Below are 20,770 nucleotides of genomic sequence, written 5' to 3'. Positions count from 1 at the left end.
ATTTACAAATCTGTTTAACTTTCTGGAGCCAGTTGATATTAAAAAAATGTTTTTTTCCTGGAATACCCCTTTAAGGACTGTATCCCCTTGCTTTAAATTCTTTACAGAACCCTCTAGGCACTTTGGGTATTAAGTGCCCCACAGTTAATCTCAGCACCCCCCCCCCCCCCCTTTAGCCTTAGTGAGCTGCACTTTCTTTTTCTGGTTTTGCACATTAAAGGGAATCTGTCATCAGCATTACCCACACTAACCTATTGGTATAGGCTTGTAGTGCGGGTGACAATGGTACTTACCGTTTGCTGATCTGTGCCACCGATCCTGCGTTATTCTTCTTTTTCTGGTTATGTAAATTAAATAGCTTGGTCCACGCGGTGCGTTTCCAAGACCCGAAAGCTCTATTTGAGTCTGTTATACACGGAATAAAAATTTGCCAGATTTGTTTCCAAGTTCATAAATGAAGGTAAAAGCTTGTGACAAAGTCAGATGAAGCTGGAGATGTATAATGAAGCTACAATCTGTATTGCCTGGCACATCTATTGATACAGAGCCTCAGCCCAAAACAGGGGGAAAAATGATAATATATTTCCCGCCCTAGTTCCAAGGAAATATCATATTGCAATAACAATTCATATCATACATACTATACCATACATACTCTCTCAAAATTTGTGGCTTAAAAAATTGCAGCCATTAACAAGTGCTAATATTACTTATATCTATGTAAATGTCACCGGAGATTCTTAGAACTAGACATATCTGAGTTCATGGGGGGGGGGGGGGGGAGACTTTTTGGTCTGTTCAGCATTTAGCAAGGGTAAGAATTAATGTGTGTCCACAGTAATGAACTGACTGGTCCTTACAGAGTTAAATCTGATTGTTTATTGTGTATGGCTGGTATGGGGTATCAAAAGCTGGACTATGGCAGCAGCCGCTGACACAAGCTCTTTAAAGGAGTTGTGCCACCAGCAACACCTATTCCCTATCCACAGGGATGAGGAATTAGTGTGTGATTGATCAGGTGAAACTTTGGGACCCCAAGAGATATGTAGAATGGGGGTCTCAAGTCTCCTGTTGGAAAAAGAGTGTTGGTCATGTGCACTCCATTCACTGTCTATAGCACTATAAATTCAGTGCTTGGCTAGCTTTGGTAGTTCCACAGAGTGAAAGGAGCAGCAGTGCACAGCTCTGACCAGTGCTCAGTGAACAGAAAACAGGATCTAGCATCTTACGAGATCTTTCTGTCTGAGCACTTAAAGGGTACCTCTCATCAAAAAAACTTTTGATATATTAAAGATTAATGTATGCAGAATAACTTTACAATTGCATGTTATTAAAAATATGCTTCTTTCTATTTAACTTTCCACTTTGAAGAAATGACCACTAGGGGTCTCCCTACCAGTCCTGGCAGCAAGCATTTCAGACTCATGCTGGAGTCCTAAACACTACGAGCTGCCAGTCTGCTTTGTTCACAAAGAAGAACACTCAGAGCTGCCAGCCTGCTTTGTTCACAGCCTGTTTGGCTGTGAACAAAGCAGGCTGGCAGCTCTGAGTGTTTAGGACTCCAGCATGAGTCAGAAATGCTTGCTGACAGGACTGATCGGGAAAAATACCATAGAAAAAAGCATATTTTTAATTAACATGCTATTGGAAAGTTATTCAACATTCATTAATCTAAAATATATCAAAAGTTTATTTGATGAGAGGTACCCTTTAAGTATGCACGCTACCATGCTAGGAAGTAAGGCAAACACAGTATAATGCCATCTTGCCCATCTCACTGAGTAGCAAGATTGTCAGAGGGCATGCCGATCCCCATACCTCTGAAAAGGGTGGTGGGCAATCACTATTCTATAAAATATATCTGTACATGCCTGTATCTCACTTTTTGTGTTAAAGAAAGACCACAGGTCCTCTTTAACACAAAGGTCTACCTACGTTTTCTCCCTGCCCTGTAGATGTTTACACAGTGTCCTTAATAAAAGACATGTGGAGTACAGCTGTGTGTATTATTAGTTTAGTTACAATGTGGTTTTCCATAACTTTGACTTAAATAACAATTTTATTAGTAGCCAATGCAGAAATCTGGCTCATGCCAAAGGGTTCACTTACTTTTTCCTGCAACTCTACTGTTTGTTTCCTTCTCCTCAATCCCCACAGCAGCTTCAGGAGAATGAGAAAAAAAATAAAAATAAAAAAACAAACCCCGACTTCCATTGATCAGCGATTATATGTAGTTAACGTTCATGCATGCCATCACACGTCCCATTATACAATAATAAGTGTTAATAGGAAAACAGATATAAAGCAAAGTAATTGCTTGTCGTAAATACATTCATTTTATAGGCAGCACAAGTTTACATAATTAGAACCAGCTCTTCCTATTAATGACAATATGTAATATCTACCGTTATTTACAAGCGGAATGGGAAATTTTTATAGCCAAAAGAACAAATGTGTTTAACTGTGTGGACTGTAACAATGATACATTATTTGGGACCCTGTAGATTTGGTGTATGCACCAGGAAAATGATTTCAGATTTACCAGACTTCTATGGACCTGACGTATGCTTATACAGTGTATGCGTATGCCAAAATAGATTAGTGTATATTTCTTGTATTGTACTATCCTTTTTTTTCAATTATCTTTTTATTTTTTAAAGAATTTCCAACAATAACAACAAAACCACAGGTATATGACACCTTCAAGGCTGTTACATAAGGGTGTGTTCACACTACAAAATCTCTTTCTTGGAGATTCCATTATACTAATCTAGCATTGGTGTAAATAGGTCTTCTGTTGATCCATTCAAACTGCAGAATTTCAATGGCAGAGAACTTCACTGCGGAAATTTACCCGCCAGAAAAATGGACATGTTCATTATTTTGGCAGAATTAGGCACGGACTGCAGGTCCATATGGTCCTTGTGCTGATAATTTTCAGCATCAGCTGCTCTAACGGAATGTCGACCCTGGATATCTTCAGATGGAAGTTCTGTAATGTGAACATATTCAAAAGGGAAAAGCAGAAAAGTTTAAAGGAGTATTGTGGCATGGGACAATTTGTGGTCGGGTTACATGTAGGGTGAGTAGAGTACCACTTGCATGAATAATTAGGCCTGGGGTGTGTCTGGGTGGCTGTGAAGGGTATCCAAAAGAAGGGGGATACCCTGAGAGTGACTGTAGAAAATAAAGGGGTGGGAGGGTGGGGACATCTTGCATGCTGACGACAGCACCTGTGTGGATCAGGTAGGTATATAAAGACCAGACTCCTCTCACAAATTAGGTTAACTAACCTCCACTTATCCCCTACCCGACTGCTGGAACCCTCCCTGATCTCCCATATGGCGCCCTGGCTCTCTCCATGAACGAAGCTGTGTCGACCACGGCACGAAGTGGTGGCTGACATGCCCTCTCCATGCATCTCTATGGGAGAGACAGAGATACACGAGTACTGTATAGAGATACATGTAGGGGGTGTGTTGACTACAGCATAGTGCAGGCGTCGACAGTCTCCTTGCACAGAGCAGAAATTGCTCCATGTGCGAGGAGAGCTGGGTGCCTGGCAGGAGATCGCAGGGGGCAGATATAGTTATTAAAAGGGGGTATTGTACATGCTTCAACAAAATCTGTCCTGAGCAGTATTTTTTATTTTCTTTATAAGGTTATTATATGTATATAGTGTTCCAGACAAGACAAGTAAGAGAGAAGAGCTTCACAAATCTGTCTTTTTTTCTTTTTATTTACAGGTCACCGTCCTTGTTCTCTTCGCCTTGGCGTTCCTGGCGTGCGTGGTATTCCTAGTAGTCTACAAGGTGTACAAGTACGATCACGCCTGTCCTGAGGGATTTGTGCTTAAGGTAAGACAAGCAAGAACAGCCTCTTCTTATGTCAACATCAAGCAGAACGTATGTGTAGAACAAAAGCAAAATATCAAAGTGTAGGAGAAATATTTGCTCTCCCGTAGATAAATCTCATTGCTCTTCTGTCTCTTCAGGATTGCTGGCACTTTCTTAGGCAATGTAAGCATGGCTCTATTTACAACAGAAGTAAATGGCTAAGGGAAGCTTATCAATATCCTTGGGGTGGACATATCATGGTCAACCTGTGTATAAAGGAACCTTTTCTAAAGAATTACATAGTTTATTGTTACCAGATGTAAGACAGTGACAGAAATGATCATCAAGAGTCGCTATTCTTTCCCAAGGTTTGAGAAAGCGTACCGTATTTATCGGGGTATACCAAGCACTGGCCTATAACACGCACCCTCATTTTTCCAAGGAAAGTTTGGTAAAGTTTTATTACCAAAATATCCTTGGAAAAATGAGGGTGCGTGTGTGTGCAGTTGTTACCTCGATAAACTGTTTCTGGCGGCTTCTGCAGTTCAATGATTTAAAGCAAGCGCATTAAATCATTGAGTTGCAGTGGCTTCTGTGGGGCCAGAGTGCCACTGCTCTATTTCCTCCCCGTCCCCGGTTTTCTAGTTAAATATCCCGCCGCCGCCACGGCCCAATTGCCTCCACGTCCCCGGTTTTATAGTTAAATATCCCGCCACTGCCCAATTCCCTCCCCATCCCTGGTTTTATAGTTATATGTGCCCTGGGGACTGCGGTCCTTCATTCTACGGTGGCCTTCTGAGCTATCACTGTGCGCCGCGCACTGACTGACGAGTGACGTTGTGTTGAGGACGTCACTTGTCATTGCGCAGCGCACAGTGACAGATCAGGAGGCCATCGGAGCATGAAGGACCGCAGTCCCCAGGGCACATATAACTATAAAACCGGGGACGGGGAGGGAATTGGGCCGCGACGGCAGCGGGATATTTAACTATAAAACCGGGGTTCGGGAGGGAATTGGGCAGTGGCGGCGGCAGGACATGTAACTGTAAAACTGGGGACGGGGAAGGAATCTGGCAGTGGCAGTGGGACTCTGGCCAGGCAGAAGCTGCTGCAGTTCAATGATTTAAAGAGCCCGCTTTAAATCATTGTACTGCAGCGGCTTTTGCGGGGTCACAAACAGTCTATTGGCGTATAACACGCAGATAGACTTTAGACTAAACATTTTTGCATAAAAAATGCTTGTTATATGCCGATAAATACGGTATATCCCATCCAGGAAAAGCTTGGTTAGATATGGGAAATCCAGGAAATAGGTCAAATCCCTGGCAAGACTTAGCTTGCTAGGTATTTTGGTAAATCCTGTTATCAGGCCTGAATTTTTATCGGGTGAAAGGTAGGTTTGGTAATAGGTTCTTTTATCCCCTTCCTGGGCAAGTCAAGATTTTCAGGTTGGCCCAAAGTCAGCATAGGTGCTGAGGCGGATGAATACTGGCCTTACAAAAGGTGCAGGAGCTCGTATACTGTTCTTAGATAGGGGCATCGTTGCTGTATGTGTCCACCACTGCAGAATCCGGAACTCGGTGGTATAACTTGTAAAGGGCAATGATTTCCAAACTATTTTAACACTCGCAATACACTTAATACGTGCTGACCATAGAACACCAGGCGTTTTGTTTAGCAAAACATTAAAGGAGTACTCCGCCCCTAGACATCTTATCCCCTATCCTTTGGATAGGGAATAAGATGTCTAGGTGCGGAGTACGCCTTTAAGCCCTGTAGCATAGGTTCATCTTGATTGCTTGGTGTCAAGAATCGTCTAGAATGAGTGTTGTGCAAGTCCAGAGATCATAAGGTAACCTGCAAGTCTGTGTGACCTCACAGTGTTCCCTTTATGACATCAACCAGTGGTCATAAAGTAACATGTCTCAGTCCATGTGACCTCACAGTGCTCCCTCTAGGACAGGGGTGTCAAACTCAAATTCATCGGGGGCCGCATCAGCAGTTTGGTCACCCTCAAAGGGCCGGTTGTATCTGTAGGACCCCTCCCACCCCCCCCCCCCCCCACATACCGTATATGCCGGTGTATAAGACAAACCCCAACTTTTACAGTTAAAATGTAGAGTTTGGGATATACTCGCCATATAAGGCTACCCCTCCTACCGCAATGTACAGTACCTTGTAGTTCCCCCCCACATTAGTAGACAGCATGTTCCCCCACATTAGGTTGGCAGTATAGTTCCCCCCACATTAGGTAGGCAGCATGTTTCCCCACATTAGTTGGCAGCATGTTCCCCCACATTAGGTTGGCAGTATAGTTCCCCCCACATTAGGTTGGCAGTATAGTTCCCCCCACATTAGGTTGGCAGTATAGTTCCCCCCACATTAGGTTGGCAGCATGTTCCCCCACATTAGGTTGGCAGTATAGTTCCCCCCACATTCGGTAGGCAGCATGTTTCCCCACATTAGTTGCCAGCATGTTCCCTCATATTAGTTGGCAGTATAGTTCCCCCCACATTAGGTTGGCAGCACCCCCCCCCCTCCCTCCCCACAGACATACAGCCTCCAGCCATATACAGTGTATGGCTGGAGGCTGTATGTCTGTGTGCTGCCCCCACTGTGATCCGGTCACCGCTCCTCTGGCCCGGGGTCAAATCTACTGCTATGGCCTATGGACCATAGCAGTAGGTGCCAGGACCGGTCAAGCGGTGACCGGAACGCTGAAGAAGATAACGCGCTGCCGGTCACTTACCAGGGCCTGCGCGCGTCCTCCTGCGATGATCCTGCCGTCCTCCTGTTCCTCCCGCGTCTCTATGGTTGTACGCATGGGACGTCACTGACGTACAACCATAGAGGCGGAGGACCAGGAGGAGAAGAGACAGAGGGGATATGATGGAGACTTTTAAATACATAATCAAGGGAATCAACACGGTATAGGTGGAGAGCATATTTAAAAGAAGAAAAACTACTACAAGAAAACATAGTTTTATATAAGAGGGGCAAAGGTTTCTGCAGTAATATCAGGAAGTATTACTTTACTGAGAGAGTAGTGGATGCATGGAATAGCCTTCCTGCAGAAGTGGTCGCTGCAAATACAGTGAAGGAGTTTAAACATGCATGGGATAAGCATAAGGCTATCCTTCATATAAGATAGGGTCAGGGACTATTCATAGGATTCAGATTATTGGGCAGACTAGATGGGCCAAATGCTTCTTATCTGCTGACACATTCTATGTTTCTATGACATTGTTCTCCTTCAGTAGCATCACCAAACAATGACAGACTAACCTGTGTGACCTCATTGCACTCCCACCAACCCTCAGAAACCAAGCTCCTACATAGAAGCCAGCTACAATTTATGCATTTATGAATATTTTATAATGTTTAGGAGAAGAAAGCGAGAACAGAGCTCCACACGATCGTCTTGGCAAAAACATAAAACAGTAAAATCTCAGCTTTAAAAAAAAGTACATGCTCCATTTGATCTTTTTCTTTTGAGATTACATGGGAACGGATTTGGGAAATAGTTCATAACTAGACACAAAATTGGCATGTCACTAGGGAGTAGCTATTATGGGGCATATGTAGGTGTAGATGTTGGTAATTGGCATTACCCAGGTCAGTGTTTCTCAACCAGTGTGCCTCCAGCGGTTGCAAAAACTACAACTCCTAGCATGCCCGGCAGGGGCATAGCTAGAAACCACAGGGCCCCAATGCAAAAAATTGCTCTGGGCCCCCCTACCCCCCCTGCGCCAGGGCCGAACTGGGACAAAAATAGGCCCGGGCATTTTAGAATAAGGAGCCCACTGATCACCTTGGTTCAAGTTGCTCTCCAGCTATTGCTAAGCTACAACTCCCATCATGTCTGGAGAATCTAAGGCATTATGGGAGTTGTAGTTTTGCAACAGTTGGAGAGCCACAGATTGGGGCTCAGTTTCACTTATCACTGCAGAACTTACAAGTGACTACAGCTCTGATGGGACAGTCAGGAGAATACACAATGATATCAGTGACCTGAGAAGAGGGATATCTACTCTTTGCAGAGTCTGAAGCCCAGACATCATTGGTTTCTCTCTTTATCGGCAGATCCACAAACTCTATATCAAAACAATAATCATTATAATGCTGCCAAATACTATACCCTCTGAATGTAATACTGCCACATGCTATACCCTTTGAATATAATAATGATACACACTGTGCCCCATGAATACTGCCAGAAACTGTACCATCTAAATATAATACCATACTGTACCTTCTGAATATAATACTGCCACACACTGTACCCTCTAAATATAACTCTGCCACACAATCTGACACCGCGGTTAGTACAGTTCGGTGGTTAAGTTTTTTTTATTTATTGCAGATTTTTTTCTTAACACACATCAATTACCGTAAAACCGCCCTTGCAGCCCAACAGGGGTTAGTTTCCCCATGCTAACCATACTTTTTTTTATGTAATGTTGTGGCTTTATTCTGTAAAAACATAAGGTTTTTGCAGCATTGCATGGTGTCAGAGAGGCGCAGACAGTGATCCTCTGTGCATTGAGCCTGTCACAACCACTGCCTGTACACTGTAATCCTCATTGGTGGCACGAACCCCTGCTAGGCTGCGAGGACCGTTTTATAGAGTTAAAGAGGTATTCCGCTCATCAGCGGCCGTAACATTTAGTTCCTAATGCTGGGAGCTGGCTTCTGTGGTCACCCCGCCACCTCGTGTCATCACGCCCCGCCCCCTCAATGCAAGTCTATGGGAGGGGACGTGATGGCCGTCATGCCCCCTTCCCATAGACATGCATTAAGGGGGCGGGGCATAACGAGTGGGCGAGGTGACCGCGGAAGCCTGCACCCAGCATGCGGAAAAAATTGTGACAGATGCATTTTAAGGGCCTATTCTCATGGCGGAATTTTGCTAGTGGAATTCCACCTCAAATGAAAGTCCATTGTATGGGATTCCGCACTCCTGTTGACGTTCAAGAAATTCCGCTGTGCGAATAGGCCCTTAGAGCTCGCCCCCTTTCCAGCATACTGCCACTGCCCCAACCAGGAGATCCCGAGGGGGCCCCAGTGCTCGGACCCCCCCCCCCCGCGATCTATAACTTATCCCCTATCCTTCGGATAGGGGATAAGTTATATTGCACTAAAGATGTCCTTTAAAAGAAGTATGTGCTGGCAGTGATGGCCCGAGCTGTCAGCCGGACTTGCTGCTGTAGCACTTAGTACAGTGGCAGGGCCCGGTCGCACTTGCGACCATTGTGACCTCTGTAGCTACACCACTGATGCCCAGACAGCCTTCAGCTGTCCGGGCATGCTGGGAGTTGTAGTTTTGCAACAGCTGGAGGCACACTGGTTGGATAACACTGACCTAGGTGCTTCATTTAGGTCATTTGAGAATCCCTGCAGACTAACCCCTTCCTTACCGTATGGCTCATCATCCATGCAAACATCTACGCCCTTGGCCTGTTTTGCATACACATTCTTCTGTTCTACATTTTGATACAATAAAAAGATAAAGATAATTTGTAGCAGCGGAAAATATTTGTTAAAATGTACGTGAATATTTGTTAAACTGTACGTGAAGGACACCCTTTCTGCTAGGCCACACCCCCTTGTGTGAGCACCAGCAAAAAAGTGAAATCATTGCACAACATCTGCAGCTACTGCAGAAATTGTGCGATTATAGTGCTAAACAGACAAGCAAAAAGTGCATAGTGCAATATTATTATTTATATGTATATACCAGGGGCGTAGCTATAGAGGTAGCAGTCGAACCTGGGCCCTGGTGCCTAAGGGGGCCCCAAAGCACAACTGCCCCTAAGAGACCAGTTTTATATTTGGCATATGGGGCCCTGTTGCAGATTTTGCATAGGGGCCCAAATGCTACAAGCTACGCCTCTGGTATATACAGTGGGTGAAATAAGTATGGGACACATGACCATTTTTCTCACTAAATATTGTTTCTTTGAGACAACAGAACCGCCTAATTTCAGGTCTTTTTGAAGCTCTCCACAAGTGTCCTTGGCTCTTGGACAACTATTCTCAGGAGCACCTGGTCGAGGCAAATTTATGGTGAAATTATTGACTTTCCCTTCTGTATTAGGGTCCCAACAGTGATCATTGGAACATTAAAGGAAAACGGTCATCCATTCACCCGCACTATAACCCTATACACCAGGTTATAGTGCGGGTGAACAGGAGACCGATGCGGGGTCTCAGACTGCTATACCTACCTGCAGTCCGGAGCCCAGCTCCTCCGAAGGTCCTCCTCTTTCAGCGCTGACTTGTGCTCTGGAGGCGGGCCCTCTGGCTGGATTTAAATATTCATAAGCATTGGCTCAGTAGGCACAAGCGCTCACGTGACCAGCACTTAGGAATATTTAAATAAGAACCTTAGAAATGTGGTGTGGCAATTAGGTTTTGAAGGTCTTGAGACAGCTCTTTGCTTTTCCCCATCCTGAAATGTGTCTTGTGTGACACCTTGGCATTGAAACCTTTTTGTAGCCATCATTTGCGACTGAACCAGCTGATTTTAATTTGCACTGAGAAGGGACTGGATTTCTTTTCAATTACTGATAGATTTCAGCTGTTGTCTTGGCTTTCCATGCTTTTTTGCACCTCCCTTTCTTCATGTGTTCATTGCTTTTTTTCCTGTGTCAGTTCTAATTATTATACATAACTTAATTTCAGAGTTTTTGCTCTCTTTATATGTAAGAATTACTTGGGTTGCTACCAACATCTGGTGAAAATGTTATGTGAAAAGCACCTTTGAAAATATATCTAGTGAGAAAAATGGTGGCGTGTTCAATACTTATTTTACCATCTGTATATACACCAATATATACCATAACATATGAATGCAAACACTAACAGTATAAGCTGCCTTGAAAATGTAACTTGTGGTAAATTAATGTTAGTATCCACAGACAAAAAGGGAACAAAAATAAAGTGGCAAGTGAAAAATGTAAACGTTACAAACCCCTCCACCTCACCTCCCAACGCATTTCGTTATTCTTTTTCTGGATGGGTTTATAGGCGGCCAATAAAAATAAAATACAGTGGCGCCACACTTACCGGGTGCTACCTGCCATAACCGAGGACATATATCCCAGAAAAAATCTAAATATTACTACAACCTTGTTAGAAAGGTGAATATGAAGAAACTAATGTGAATTAATATGTGAAAAGGAAGTGACAATTAAAAAAAAGTGTGTGTGTGACATAAATGTAAAAAAAATAAAACCTAAGTGTACTACATAGAAAAGTGTGAAGAGGTATGTGTGAAACATAAGCCTGGGGCGGAAAATTTGTGAAAAAAAAAAAAAAGAAAAGTAAGGTGACAGGTGATGTTTGTATGAATAAAAAAAATAGTAGGCGTCTAAGCCACCTAAGTATATAATTGACTTGAGGGTGGACGTAGGAGAGCGGCATATGAGTCAGATCCAGCGACCTGTATATTTATATAGCCTTTCAGTAGTGACCTTATTATTTTTATCCAGTACGTCAAGTGGAATATTGGATGGCAGTGGCAGATCTGCATTTTCTGCCTATTGGTAATACCACTTGCTTGCAGGACCAGGATTAAGACAAACACATTAACCCCTTAAGGACTTAGGGTTTTTCCGTTTTTGCATGTTAACTTTTTCCTCATCACCATCTAAAAATCATAACGTTTTCAATTATGCAATTTTGCACTTAAAATTCTGTAGGTCCATACGGATAAATTGATACCCTACTTTCAATATTGGTTTGAAATCATAACTACATGCAGTAAAATTTATACATTTAAAATAGTCATCTTCTGACCCCTATAACTTTTTTTTATTTTTCCACGTACGGGCCGGTATGTTTGCGCAGTGATCTGAAGTTTTTATCGGTTCCATTTTTATATTGATCGGACTTTTTGATCGCTTTTTGTTCATTTTTTCATGATATAAAAAGTGACCAAAAATATGCTATTTTGGACTTTGGAATTTTTTTGGCGCGTACGCCATTGACCGTGCGGTTTAATTAACAATATATTTTTATAGTTCGGACATTTCTGCAAGCGGCGATACCACATATGTTTGTTTTTATTTACACAGTTTTCTTTTAATAAGAAAAGGGGGGTGATTCTTACTTTTATTAGGGAAGGGGTTAAATGATCTTTATTAAAGGGGTAGTCCAGTGGAAAAAAAAACTTATCACCTATCCTAAGGATAGGAGATAAGTTTCAGATCGCGGGGGGTCTGACCACTGGGGCCCCCCGTGATCTCCTGATCACTGGGGCCCCACGTGATTTTTTTTTTTTAGCAAAATGGAGAGTTAGTCGGATTTTTTCAAATCTGGCGCAAATTCTGGCGCAACATCTGGCACAGACAGAATTTCTGGTGCAATGCGACAGAATCTGGTGCACAACCCGACAAAACATGTCGGGTTTGCAATAGTAAATGAGGGCCAATGTAGTAAAAATTCAATGTGAGAAAAGACTTCAAATCTTCATGAAACACTTCAATTATGATGATATAATATATATGCAATATATGGCAATATTTTTCTAAAAATAAAAAAAAACTCATCAAAACCTGCACATAATGTGCAATGATCACAACTTACTTAGGAGTCTAATGAGTTCACCTAGCTAAACTCCAGCACCAACAGCCTAATTAGGTGAACAGGTGCAATGATCAAACACCACACCCTCAGCCACAGGTCTTATGGGAAATGTAGACATTACAGAACTATGTCCGTGATGAATTTACACCCAAAATGGAGCCTATCCAATGCCTGCAACATCATATAAAACAGGTAAGCACAAGGCATACACAAGAACCTCTACATTATTCTCTAATAATAGCCTATGATGCTCTATATAAACAAAAACATATATATTTCCCAAAGTGCTTCTTTAGTTAAAAATCTAGCTAAGTTTATTATTTTATTCATAAACAATTGAAAGTGCTTCTGGTTGTTTAATATTATACAAACATCGCATCTTTTTTCCCCAAAACAGCACCACACCTGCCCATAGGTTTTGTCTGGTATTGCAGCTCAACTCTATTAAAGAGAATAGAGCTGAACTGCATTACAACCCACAACCTGAGGACAGGTGTGGTGCTATTTTTCAATGTATTTCTTATCCTGGACAAGAACAAGCATAGGAGATAATAGGGGTCGACAGCCGTAACCAGGCAGTGAGGTGTAGGACCGGGTGCTTGCTTGGCAGCAGATGTAGGAAGATGACATTATTGCATCAGACTTGTCTTTGAAGTGGTTGGCAATATCGTAAGCTGTGATGGGGTTAGCGGGTGAGGAGCTTTCTGACTGAAGTCCCATCGATCCCCCGCTTGGTATAATGCGCCCAGTAATTGCCCTTTCCTGACTCTGCGTCCTGGACCTCGTGCACTTAACATTAGAAAACATTGATGTCACTCTGTATTTGTTGACCTGTAAAGCTTCGATCTGAAAGTGTATTCTTCAAGTTTCAAAAGTTCTTTGTGTTCTGCGGCAAGACTAATATGACTACCCCAGGTGGGATTGTATTGTGAGTTATTCGGTCGGGAAGAAAGGAAACCTCAAGAGCACATTTTATTATGTGGAGAATAACACAGCGTGTTCTAGAAATTAGCTCAAAGCCATGTCTAAATTATACCTGGATATGAAAACGATATCACGATGTGCAGGACTCTCCACTAATAAAGAAATCTGCCTTCATCCCAGTAATTAAATCAGATGGATTCTGGAAGAAAAGAAACATTTTCTATTCAGGGAAAAGGAAAAAAAAAATAATGAAACAGCAGAGTCCATGGCGAACATGCACAAGGAGGCTGCGGCTGCTCCAGGAAACCTACATCCATATCAGAAGAGTGATTTTATGATTATATATATACACGGTGACAATTTTAGGACATCGTCAGTCGTCAGCCATAACTCCGTCCTCCGTTAGGTGAAAGGGCGTCCCGCCTCCTCCCTCGGACCAATCGCTGTCAGTCGTCAGCCGCAACTCCGTCCTCCGTCAGGTGAAAAGGCGTCCCGCCTCCTCCCTCAAACCAATCACCCTCATCCTTCAGCCACAACTCCCTCCTCCCTCATCCGAAACTCCCTCGTCCAAAACGCCGTCATGCCTCAGACGATTCTCCCTCAGATGCAACTTCCTGCCGCATAGCAGAGCCGACGCTGCACAGCATGTATAGCAGAGTCGAAACTGTGAAAGTTGCACGTGTATACAACAGACACTACATGTGCTACAGAGTCTGTATAGCAGAGCCGACACTGAATAGCGTGTACAGCAGAACCCATATATAGCAGAGAGCTGACACTGACTCGGCTCTGCTACACGGCAGGAAAGTTTTTTGTCTGAGGGATGATGGCGTTTCGGATGAGAGACTTTAGGATGACAAAGGAGGGAGAAGGGAGTTGAGGCTGACGCCTGACTATACACACAGTGATCCCTCAACATACAATGGTAATTAGATCCGAATGAACCATTGTTACTTGAATTTATCGTATGTTGAGGGATCAGTGCAAAGTTATACTCACGTGTCCCCGCAGCTCCGGACTGTCACTGCTGCCCTCACCATCATCATGTCGACGCGCACGCCGCACCTGTTGGATGACGGGGCGGCGTGCGTGGCGACGTGATGACGACGAAGGAGAGCGACGGCCATGCAGCAGGGCATGAAGAGGACGGTTTGGAGCAGTGGGGACAGATGAGTGACACTGACAGGGGCACATGGGGAACACTAAACGGCTATCCGACAGCAGCTGAAGCAGTCTGCGCTGCCAGACAGCAGTTTATGTGCTGGCCCTGACATACAAAAGCATCATATGTTGATGCTGCTTTCAACATGTGAAATGTTCGTAAGTCGGGGCCATCATAAGTCGGGGGGTCACTGTCTATATCTATAGCTCATCATATCTTAATTGATTCAGAATAATACTAGAACAATGAATACTAAATGCATAAATAACTCATGATCCACCATTTTGTTCTTAATTCATAAAGTATTTGTCAATGATTACTGGCCCCCATGTAAGTAAGGGTATACATACTGCAGAGCTTTTGCTATGGGGCCCATGTTTAAGGAATGCTACAGCTCAGATTGGCTCCATCTAACCTTTTGTGGGGTGTAAAGTTCCCCATACATTAGACATGTGTCTAATTTTGGCAGGACAAGACCATTATTTATTGTGTATGGGGATCTACCAAAGCCCCCCATTCCATTAGATGATGTACAGTAATGGGAGAGAAGTATCCAGCACGTTGGAATTCGGTTGCCTGATCCTTTATGATCTTCGAGAGCTAAGCCACTGTCTGAAGAGTCTGGCCTTGAATTACCCTCTCTTACTCCATTCAGACGCCATGAACTCTGAGCCAACTAAGGGGTGGTAACATACTACAAAGTGGGGTAACACCACAATTTATAGGGCCTGAATCGCCCTTTTGGATTAAGAATACTCTATTTCCCAAGGACTCATACAAACCTGGAGCTGACTCTGGCATTAGATCTTTGGTAAATTTGGGAAAGTCTTGGCTAAACTGGCAAAATGGAGATCCAACAGGATTCATTTTTCCAATGTGAACCTTTTCTCTAGAGATAAGTATTGCCAGACTTTATTTTACCTACACAATGAACAAGTTGTAAATACAATAACATGGAATTGCTTAAAAGCACTAAACGGGATGTAAAGGTTTTATATTCTGTCGCATCTCCACCGACCAGGGCCCCTGAAAAGGGTCTTCTCTTGTAGTATCTGCAGCATGGATGCAATCTGCATTGCAGTCATTCATTTGCAGTATAAACTAACCCTCTCCTTTCTTTCCATCATTGCCTTGGGCAGGAATAGGAATAAGATCTTCTGCCTGGGAGACAGAAATAAGAATTTGTTGCCTAGAATGGTCTCCATTGAGTGCTGGCTGTATCCATCATGCACACATGGATATAGGGTGAAGATGCACCGTTGAACTAAATCCGCAGTTACTTATAAATTTACATACTCTATGAGTCATATACTGGAATTCCTGATAGCAAAGTTCATGTTAAATACAGTAATTGACTCTCATTTAATATATCACATAGACGGATTCAATTAAGAAAATCCATAGTCGGAACAAGCTCCTGGCAAATGTTAATCTACAGGTCACAGCGCCGAGTGCTGAGCATGTTAATGATGCTGTATGTACAGTGGTGCAGTATGGACGCTTATTTAACACACAGTAGAAGGTGTCACTGCAAAGCTATGCCGTGGGTATGTGTAGAAATGGTGATAGAATAAATACATTCTGCACTATGTGATGGTTATTATTGTCTGGTAACATGCTTGGTCCCTGAGCACGAAGAATGAAGGTTGCTTTCACACTGTATTTGCAGTAATACATATATTAAATATATCCATAGGTTAAAGTTCACCCAAAAAAAGGCCAACACAAGGCCCCCTTGGCCTCCATCGAGCTGGTATAGGTCAATATACTTTTTTTGCTACATGGAATAACATAGCAGAATGCATTATTTCATGTAGCGGCATCCAGAAAAAAACAAAACGTATACTGCACAGTATAGAACTTTCTTTTATAATAGGAGTCTATCGGTGATGGATGCCACTGTCCAGTGCTAACCATTGGAGGTATAAATCAGAAGTATATGTTAAGAGGATTGTGAATATAGCCCTAATCTTTGGTCTGTATTAAATATAGATAAGTGGCTTAGCCATAGAGACACATAGGAGCTGTGTACACAAAATTGGAGGGGTGTTTAATATTTTTTTTATCGATTTGCAATGTAGTTTTCGATGTATTGTGATAATACAAGAATTTTGGTTGCTACGGTGGATACAGTCTAAATGATTGCCCATTGAGGGTCAACCACATCCTTCCATCTTCACATACATACATGCTACAATGCTGACGCCTGACCAGTCTGTCATAAGATGTCACCCTGACTGGTCAAAGCCCTCTCTGAACTAGCCAACTAGGTCTACCCTATAGACTTTTTTAGAAAGAGACTCGCCTAATGGCCATACATTCTGGATAGCTGTGGAACAAAAGTTTGTTTGGCCAACAGCTGTCAATCTCAATACCCCCATACAAATGCACACTAAGCTCTTTCTGGTTGTCCATGTGTCCACTGCCAGACACCTCCGGTGGCGGCTTACCTTCCCCAGAAAAAAGCATAGGGCTTGCTGAAATCCAACATGCTTGCCAGTTCTCTGCCCCAACACACTAGATTTGGTTATTGACTAGATGCTCTTTAATTATGAAAATAAATCCATTAACCATCGGCTTTTTGTCCAGTTGTTGTGTTTTTTTTCTTGAAGCGACAGATGGACTATAATAATACATGATTGCTCTCTTCAGGGCAAGATCACACAGGTTGCCATATGAAAATAGTTATTAAGGGGGCAACCATTTATTTTCGCAATAAAATCATATCACGATGATGAAGCAGATAACATGTTCGTCTTTTCTTTGCTTCTGTGACTGACTCGTGAATGGACAAATGATTAGTGATGGGTTAATAATATAAGTGCTATGTTTAGATTTGGTCAGAGGCTCCATTTGGGGCATCCATTGCAGATTCTGTTTAATGCAGTAAAACGGAGAAGGACGACACATTGCACAACGGAAACCAACAGATCCCATTAACTTTCATGGGGTTTCTGTCTGGTGTCCCCAGAACAAAGCTCTAGACTAAATTCTATTGTATCAACTCTTGGGTGTAAGAAGTATTCATTGGAATTTTCCTACTAATGACATTTATATTGGAGTTGCCACCTCTCCATCTGTCATGTGATTAGAATAACCGCACAGATGCTCAGCACGGCTCCAGTCATACTCATCTTCACAGCCATCATGTGATTAGAAGGATTTTTAGGATTAGTGATCTGTAGGTATTCCAATGATCACAGGGGCATGACTTACTGATAAATGGGGTTTGCTTAGGGCTCGTGGACATTAACTTCAGTCCCCGTTAATTCATTCCCGTTCTCAAATTCGTTCAAGCCTTTTGCAAATGGCTGTAATTAGATCCCATTGATGTCAATGGGATTTATTTACAGTCCTTTGTCACCAGTTTGGTTCCTATTAGATTAGATTAGAAACAGATATATTAAATTTAACATTGAAGTCTATGGCAAACAAATGAGTTTGTAATGTCATCTGTTTGCATCCGTTATTACTTCTGAGCATGCTCAGAAGAGGTGTGAGCAACCAATAAAGGATACAAATGGATAAAAACTGATTCAACAGGATGCCACTTAATGGCATTCCTTTGCATCAGTTTGCATCCATCTGTTAGTATGGTCCGTTTAGCAGCAATGACGGGAGAATAGCAGGATGGCCATGTGAACCTAGCCTAAGTTGGAAGGCATTTGTAAATAGATGGTATAAAGCTAGACAAAAGTGTCTTAAATGGTCACCAAGTTTTAACCCCTTAACGACCACTGACTTAAATGTATGTCCTGGTTTGGCTGTACTTTGCGCACCAGGACGTACATTTACGTCCTGTGTATGACCACGAGCATCGGAGCGGTGCTCGCGTCATACACCACAAGTTCCCGCCGGTAATGGCCGACATCCGTGATCACTCGGATGTCTACCATTAACCCCTCAGATGCCGTGATCAGTACAGATCACGACATCTGCGGCAATGCGCATGTTAAAATAGATGATTGGATCGCCCACAGCGCCTGTCGCGGGGATCCGATCATCTGTAATGGCGGACGGAGGTCCTCTCACCTGCCTCCTTCCGTCTCCCGCTCTGGTCTAAGATCGAGCAGACCAGAGCAGGGGATAGCCGATAATACTGATCAGTGCTATGTCCAAATGCAGCTTTTTTTTGTCCCATTTTATTCCCCAAAAAATGTATAAAAATTTTTCTAAAAGTTTTATATATGCAAATCAATAAAAAGTACAGATGACGGAGCAAAAAATGAGTCCTCATACCTCCCTATATACGGAAAAAAAGTGATAGGTGGTCATTATAGGGCGATTTTAGATTACTGATTTTGTACAAAAAGTGTTTTAGATTTTTTTTTTTTAAGCGGTACAAAAATATAAAAGTATCTAGCCATGGGTATCATTTTAATCATATTGACCCACAGAATAAAGAACACATGTCATTTTTACCGTAAAGTGTACAGTGTGAAAACGAAAACCTCCAAAATGTGCAAAACTGTGGTTTTCATAAAAAAAAAATTTTTTGGGGTTTGTCATACATTTTATGGTAAAACAAGCCCTTATATGGGTCATTAGATGGAAATATAAAAGAGTTATGGATTTTAGAAGGTGAGGAGGAAAAAATGAAAACGCAAAAATAAAATTGGCCTGGTCCTTACAGTTAAAATGGGCTTGGTCCTTAAGGGGTTAAACAAACATTTGATATGTTTTAGACGCATGACAACAATTTTAATCAGTAGGGGTTTGGATATTTAGATTTCAACCAATGTCTAGAATGAGCCAGGAGAAGTCCACATTAAGTAAAATGTCTCCCTTCTCTGTGCTACTCTACCGAGACGTTCTTATAATGTAAGTATGGCGGACCTTCTAAAGTCACATGGAGAGAGTGGGCAGAAGAAGTGCTCAGATGCTTGCTTCTCCCAGTTAGTTGTAACAATCAATAGTGGTTCTGAACACCCAGACTCTGACTGATCAAAAGTTGTTTGAACACCAAGGTACCCTTTGAAAAGTCATGTACCCTGTCATTTGTGAAAAAAACTTTTGACATGGCACAAGTTGTGATTGGTGGGGATGTTCAGACCTCCACTGATCATAAGAACCACCTGGGAGAAGCCCTCAGCCGAGCATGTATCTCCCTGGCTTACTGCTCTTCCTGCCTTGCAACAGGATACGGATGCTACAGTAAATCTATGGAACCCATCTCCCACAGCGAGATAGAGAGAGCAGCAAGACGCAGAGTAAAGCTCTCAGCTGTGTGCTTCTCCTGGTGTGTTCAAACAATTAGTGGGGTTCTCAACACCTAGACCCCAACCAATCAAAACTTTTGATATGTTAAAAGTTTCTTCAAATTACAGGGATGCTTTAAAGGGGTACTCGGCCCCTAGACATCTTATCCCTTATCAAATGGATAGGGGATAAGATGTCTGATCGCTGGGGTCCTGCCACTTGGGACCCCCGTGATCTCAGCTGCAGCACACCAGACATCCGGTGCACAAAGCCAACTTCGCTCCATGCTGGATGACTGGCGATGCGGGGTGGAGGCTTGTGATGTCATGGTCACATCCCCCTCAATGCAAGTCCATGGGAGGGGGCATGATGAATGTCATGCCCCCTCCCATAGACTTGCATTGAGGGGGCGTAGCCATGACGTCACGAGCCTCCGACGCTGCACCCGACGCTCTAAATTACTCCGGGTGCAGCAGGGAGATCCCTGCCACTGGGGACCCCCGCGATCAGACATCTTATCCCCTATGCAAATGGGAGAAGTACCCCCTTTAAGATGTACTAACTTTATCAAACAGAATGAGCTACCGTAATAAATGCACCCCATCTTCAGACTGCCTAAGTATTAGACAGCATTAGTATATCTGCCCCAAAGTATATCAGAAAGCTGCAGATTATTCGCTCACCACAATCCAGATTCATTACATAAAACCGGAGAGCCCCTGTGAAGCATGAAAGCTAGTGAAGTGTGCACAGAGCAGTGCGGCTGTTGTCCCTCATTGTGTTACTTGAGAGCGAGCACTGCAGACATTGCATCAGGATTCAGCGCGCGCGTTGCTCAGTTTAATCAGCAGTATGGCACTGCGGGCAACTCGGCTCCGTCAGATGGCCCTAAGAGCACATGATAATCCCATTGGTCTTCAATGAGGGAAAGAAACGTATATATCTAGGATAAAGCAGACATTTAATCATACACATTCAGACAAAGCCTCGTGGCTGCTCCATGTCCCTCCATCAATCGACAGATAATTAACTGCAGCAACATCTCTTCATATTGCCAAAA

General features: G+C 43.0%; 1 protein-coding gene across 1 annotated transcript in view; it reads left to right on the top strand.

Moving 5' to 3' along the window:
- Window positions 1–20,770, top strand: part of NSG1 (neuronal vesicle trafficking associated 1) — an 86,798-nt gene that overhangs the window by 47,498 nt on the left and 18,530 nt on the right. The window contains exon 4 of the mRNA XM_056555135.1: window positions 3,747–3,857. Within this exon, the coding sequence (XP_056411110.1) occupies window positions 3,747–3,857 (111 nt within the window). The remainder of the gene's footprint in view (window positions 1–3,746; window positions 3,858–20,770) is intronic.

This window comes from Hyla sarda, chromosome 1 (genome assembly GCF_029499605.1).
Source record: "Hyla sarda isolate aHylSar1 chromosome 1, aHylSar1.hap1, whole genome shotgun sequence".
NCBI classification, from domain to species: domain Eukaryota; kingdom Metazoa; phylum Chordata; class Amphibia; order Anura; family Hylidae; genus Hyla; species Hyla sarda.
This window is presented reverse-complemented; position numbering and strand designations above follow the sequence as displayed.